Here is a 6,096-nt window from a genome sequence, read left to right as displayed (position 1 = left end):
TAAGCCTAGCATACATTGTAATTCAGAAACATACGTAATGCCAAGGAAGATTTAATCCTTTTTTTTTCAATTTTTAAAAATTTCAAATGAAAAAATACAGCACTCACAATAACAGAAAGTGTGATACAGAAGAAAATTTAATCCTCTAACATTTCCCAGGTGGAATTACCAAGTGTATTAGATTAGCTGAAGTTGCTAAAAAATTCAACAACGGTAAATTATTATGGCACATGCAATAATATGCTTACCTCTACCTGGTCGCTTCCGACCACCTCCTGGCACTGGAAACGACTGGAACAATGGTTTTAAAATATGCTTGGACCCGTATGAATCAAGTCAAAAATTTTGCGATACAACGATTTGTAAATGATGCAATTATTGGCAAGTTTGATACTATGCTATTCTGAGAAATAAGCAAATAAACGACGTTACTCTATTATATTTGGATACAGAAGCTTTTGACATATCAAAGTAGAGAGTATAATAGTAATTTATACTCAAAATTCTCCGGAATCACTGTCGTTTCTACCTCATCAAAAGATTATGGGAGGGCGAACGTTCGCGAACGACGCACGCGACAACACAGCAATGATTACAGTCATAATTAAGGTGAAATTGACAAAATTCTTCATGTCCTTGTTAACTAGAACGGTTTACTTACCATTCTGAACAATAAAAGTTCTACACTATGACCACGGATGTGAGAAAACGCTGTTTTTTCTTGCGTTCTAAGAAATTTTGTCTCCAACCGACGCCATGTTTGTATACAAACTGTAGGTCAGAGGTCAGGCCGGGCTACCCGTGATGCTTCACGGGAAGAAGTACAAGAACAGGTGAACTGAACAAACTTTTGTGTACAAAAAACATGAAAAAAGTCGCCAAAAAATCGCTATTTTCGTGTCAACTGAACGACGAAAGGAGGCTTCAAAAGCTCCCCTTGAAAGCCGTTCCACGTTCGAAACATTGGGGTCAGCTAAGGACACGCTAGTTGCCATGGAGACCAAAGAACGCGTTCTGTTGTTGATGTTCCATTACACTTACCAAAGACAAAACCGGGCTAGCTAGACGGATTTTTCAAGCGCTTCTTTCATTTCTTGAAGAGATAGTCCAGTACAACTGATAAGCTTCAAAGAGATGGACCCGCATGACTCTGAAGACGACACAGATGAGTAGGATGTAGTTTAGAAGTTTTCGCCGTAAGTTCGCAAATGTGATACTGATACTGGTCTCTAGACTCTATTCGTGATCACAGCCAAAATTTGTTACTGTGAAGAACTGCCACCTTGCGATTCCTAGGGGAAACGTCATTGTATTTCAGAGGGTAGTGACCTATAATCAAAGTGATCACAGCCAAAATTTCTATTGCCTCACTTTTTCATTTTCTTTCGCCCAAAAGAGATGGTCTTCGTGGGCTTTCTTAGTATGTAGTTGTCAAGTTTCTTTCTGGACGGATGACTTTTGTCAGTTTTGATATGTTTTTGTATTCTTTGACTTACTAGTGCTGATACTCAGGCCTAGGGAAAATGTTGTGTTTTCTGTTTCAGTCACACACATAGACATACACATTCACTCACTCACACACAAACATACACATTCACTCACTCACTCACACACATACACTCACTCATACACATTCACTCTCCCACACATTCACTCTCTCTCTCACACACACACACACTCACTCACTCACACACACACACTCACACATACACTCACTCACACACACATTCACTCACACACAGACATACACATTCACTCACACACACTCACACAAACCCACTCACACACATTCACTCACTCACACACATACACACACAAACTCACTCTCACTCACACACATTCACTCACTCACACACAGACATACACACACACACACACACACTCACTCACACATACACATTCACTCACACAAACTCACTCACACACACATTCACTCATAGACTTAAACCTGTACACATTCACTCACTCACACATACACATTTACTCACACACATACACATTCACTCACACATTCATTTTTTTATTTTTTATTTTATTTTATGACGATTTACCACACACACACACACACACTCACTCACACATACACATTCCCTCACACACATACACATTCACTCACTCACTCACACATACACATTCACTCACACACATACACATTCACTCACACATACCCACACATTCACTCACACATTCACTCACTCTTACATTTCCTCACTCACTCACACACATAATAGACATACACATTCACTCACTCACTCACTCACTCACTCACACATTCACTCACTCACTCAGCACCGCATGCTCTGTTTTCAAAATCTATCCAGTTGCTTGAGTAACCATTGTGTACATGTATCTCATTACCCAGATGTCTAACCTACATTGCAGCATTGGAAAGAAAAATTTACTTAGACAGGACACAACACCTTATAGATACACAACTTCTTCACTTCTTTTATTACATGACAGAAAACAGAAAAAAAAAAAAAACTTGACAGAAGATTGCTCCAGCTTTATGTGTGACCCTTCCATGTATCTTCACCATTTCCTTCACTGGTGTGATAGTCTCGAAAGGTCTCAGAGAGATTTCTTCTCCATTCCCAACTTTTTGGTGGGAAACTGCCCACATGACCTTACCACAATGTAAGCTTGGTGATTACGATGCCTGCTTACGTGATGTGTACAAAAATCCATAGACCAATCCATATAGAAACATGTTTAAATTATCAAAACAAAGTTAATTATCTTAAGGCTCTGTATGGCTTGGTATCAACCCCAAAAAGCAAGAGAAGGCTCTTAATTATTAATTAAGACAGTAGACTGCTTTATATACTCTGAAGGACAAAATACAAACATATTAAACATTCCTTTACACTTTGTCTTCTGTGGAATTTGAAGGTATTAATAGTTTTGCTTAAGAATGAAAGCATAACATACCACATCAATATTTAACACTTAAATTATGCCTGTTTTTAGAAAACATTTGCACACATGCAGACAACTTCTTCACATTAGTGAATGAAAACACATACACAAGAACACATATAATTAAAAATATCTGAACACATATGACGACACAAACGTTCGCCTCTCAGTAAGATTTACAATAATCATTATCAACAAACCTCCTGAAAGTAGTTTTATACATATTTGGCAAAAATTTTGACTTTACAATTTTCACAAGAAGTGGGTACTGTATTTTCAACGCAATTCTGTTTCTACTGGCTGTTTTACATGAAACATAGCTGATTGATTTTACTACTTGTTTATTCACAGGACCAAGTTATAAAAATACACTACAAACAAAGATTTAAACCTATATTAACACCCTTAGGCCACACCAATTTAATTTGTTGGTTCTCGGATTTTTTCAGAAAAAATGTGAAGCGACAGGGCGAAAAAAAATAAAAATAAAAACAGGTCTAGGCATCCTATTATAAGCTTAAATGCTACGAAATGAGACATGAAGTCAACACAAAAGGCTGGGTTAAAATTTAAACATTTAATTTTGAACTTTTCATCAAACCACTGCAATGATGGATGGGAAAACTGTAACAACTAGGAAGAAAAGGACTTTCCTCAACTGTTGGGGGCAAAACATGAGCATTTTTCAGTTGATTCAGAACCAGAATCATTTTTTTTTTTTTTTGCAAATCAGAAAAAAACGAAGAGGCGAATCCGAGAACCAACAAATTAAATTGGTGTGGCCTTACCAAGGGATATAATTAAACTTATCACAGAGCCTATGACACTTTTACACAAGAGTTTAAACTAACCATAAAGCACTAGCTAAATACAAATGTTTATGAGTGAACAAATCTAAATCATTGGGACGCAAAACTAGACTTATATTAATCTACTTAAGGTCTAAAACTGTGAGACATCATTCTTTCTCATTCCATACTCAATTCGAACCTGCTCTTAGACTTATTATTGGGAAATCCTTCCATTTGAAAAACAGTCAAGTCTAACATCTACATCTCACTGTCACATTCCTTATTACATTTGTACAAACTCCTCTTCATTTTCCCAAGACTTCATTAGTTACCTTCCTCAAAACAGAACCACGTCCCTTTTTCTGTTTTCTTGAGCATCATTTTCATTTTTCTCAACTGCAAATTGTAAAAAAGAGAACCAAAGGCTGCATGAGTATAGCCCTCCTAGATAAAGCCAGATATACCTTTTGTCATTAAATACAGGAGAGGCAATAGACCAGTTTACCTTAGTTTCATGGATTGAATGAACTGTTACGTCACAGGGGGGACAGTTTGAATAGAACGCCGTTCTAGAACCGGCTTTCCCTTGCGGTGTCCTCCCTAGCTGGCAGATCACTGCAATGGTCTGCATTCTCAGATACCAGAATCGGCTATCTGGTGAGATTGGGTGGAAGGAAACAGGGGACAGCCATCCTTCAGTGAAGTATCGATAAGCTTTAGACTCATTGTACCAGTGCAGGTCAGGTCCCATTCCACTCTATGCAGAGCATAGGGGTGGTGCCCATCTCCATTTCCGTAGCCCTCGGGTGACACACAGTTGTGCAAGGTACTACAGCAAGGGGCTAGTCCACTGGTAGTGCTGTGTGTTTGACCTTTCCACACTCTTTCTCATATGTGCTGAGTGCTAAGCAGAGAAAGAAGTGTGTACCATTTTTAAAGTCTTGATATGACCCGGCCGGGGTTTGAACTCACGACCTCCTGGTTACAAAGCGACCACTCTACCAATTGAGCTATTCAGGAAGTTTCAGAAATTAAAGTTACACACGTCGGATACTAGTATCTCCCAGGGGAAACACCGCAAGGTAAAGCAGGTTCTAGATCGGCGTTCTATTTGAAATGTCCCCCTGTGACGCAACAGGTTCATTTGATCCGTGAAAGGTAAAACTGTTCTACCCAAGTTGGTGTTCTTGTACCATGTTTTCCTCATTTGGCAGTACACAGAAGGTTTATCAACAGTTTTTGTGGACTATAAGACTTCTGGGAAGTGTAGATGGTGAACACATTTGAAGTCTTTCCTAGTCCTCGAAGTCCAACATGGCGTCTAGCTCGCTCGCCAGATCGTCGAACATGCTGCCGATGTCGTCTAGAACGTTCCCGGTACTGGTCACCGCTTTCACCACCTCTTCAAGTTTCCTGGAGGGAACAATAACAGACAACCTTTATTATACAAATGTACATTCATGCCCTATTGGGCTAAGTACAGGTGAACAGATGAAAAGGTATACACATGTTTGTAGTACAAACAGGACTACTGATACTAATCTAACTACATTAGCTCTAAAACTACTCTAATACAGAGGTTCAACTTCTTCTCATTTATTTGTGATGTTAAAAATACAATTTGAAATGGGTTTGTTTAATATAGGATGATCAAAGCGCATAATTATAAGAAAGATGAATTTTTTCAATATTAGTCAAGGATTGGAAGTATGGAAACATTCTTGTGACACTGTATGATTAGAAGAAATTTCAATCCGCAAAATAAACTTCAATTCTACGACAAAGTGGAGTTCATCTTCTACCTTGTTCAAGCTACAAAATTGACGAATTTACTGATACAGATACAGACAGATATGAAATAGGGAGTTGCTCCTACACAAATTAGGCAAAAGGTTTAACAGATAATCACTGGATAAACAATACAAATTGTCCTTTTATTCTGGGAATGAAAGACTTACTCTGCGTCATCTTCACTTGTTCCCCGGGCCACCTGTCTGGGCCCTGCCGGCGCGGCTGCTGCAGGTGTGGCTTTAGGTGCTGGAGGGGGCGGGGCTGCTTTTACTGGGGCTGCTGCTACAGCTGCAGCTAAAAAAGGAGCACAAACATTGGTATTCAACAAGTCAGGGCATATTTTCTTCAGTTTTTACACATGTATGAATCAAAGCTCATCTGTGTTGGTAGGATCCATAGTTACAAAGTTTAAGCTTAGTTCCAACATGAAAAGAAAGACCGTTAATTTTGGAAAGCATAGTGGATCATACATCTAATGAAGGTCTTTTTTTTCACGTTGGAACTAAGCTATACCTTTCACATGTATAACATTGATTTATGTTTGTGACTTATGTACTTTTCTACTTATGTTTATGTGATTTCTGGTGTCTTATAA

The 6,096-nt window shown here is 38.6% G+C and overlaps 1 protein-coding gene across 6 annotated transcripts in view; it reads right to left on the bottom strand.

Moving 5' to 3' along the window:
- Nucleotides 1-4,807: 4,807 nt before the first annotated feature.
- The window catches only part of LOC109472606 (caskin-1-like), a 90,436-nt gene continuing 89,147 nt past the window's right edge, over nt 4,808-6,096 (bottom strand). For 5 of the 6 annotated variants that reach the window (XM_019772402.1, XM_019772403.1, XM_019772407.1 and 2 more), the window contains exons 23-24: nt 5,669-5,795; nt 4,808-5,123 (exon numbers count right to left, since the gene is read on the bottom strand). In XM_019772402.1, coding sequence (XP_019627961.1) covers nt 5,006-5,123; nt 5,669-5,795 — 245 coding nt within the window. In that variant the 3' untranslated portion in view covers nt 4,808-5,005. The remainder of the gene's footprint in view (nt 5,124-5,668; nt 5,796-6,096) is intronic. The other variant, XM_019772404.1, reaches the window with a different exon arrangement.

The sequence above is a fragment of the Branchiostoma belcheri genome, unplaced genomic scaffold (assembly GCF_001625305.1).
Source record: "Branchiostoma belcheri isolate BF01 breed outbred unplaced genomic scaffold, Haploidv18h27 scaffold28, whole genome shotgun sequence".
Classification (NCBI taxonomy): domain Eukaryota; kingdom Metazoa; phylum Chordata; class Leptocardii; order Amphioxiformes; family Branchiostomatidae; genus Branchiostoma; species Branchiostoma belcheri.
Note: the sequence above shows the minus strand (reverse complement) of the source record. Positions and strands in the feature narration are given on the sequence as shown.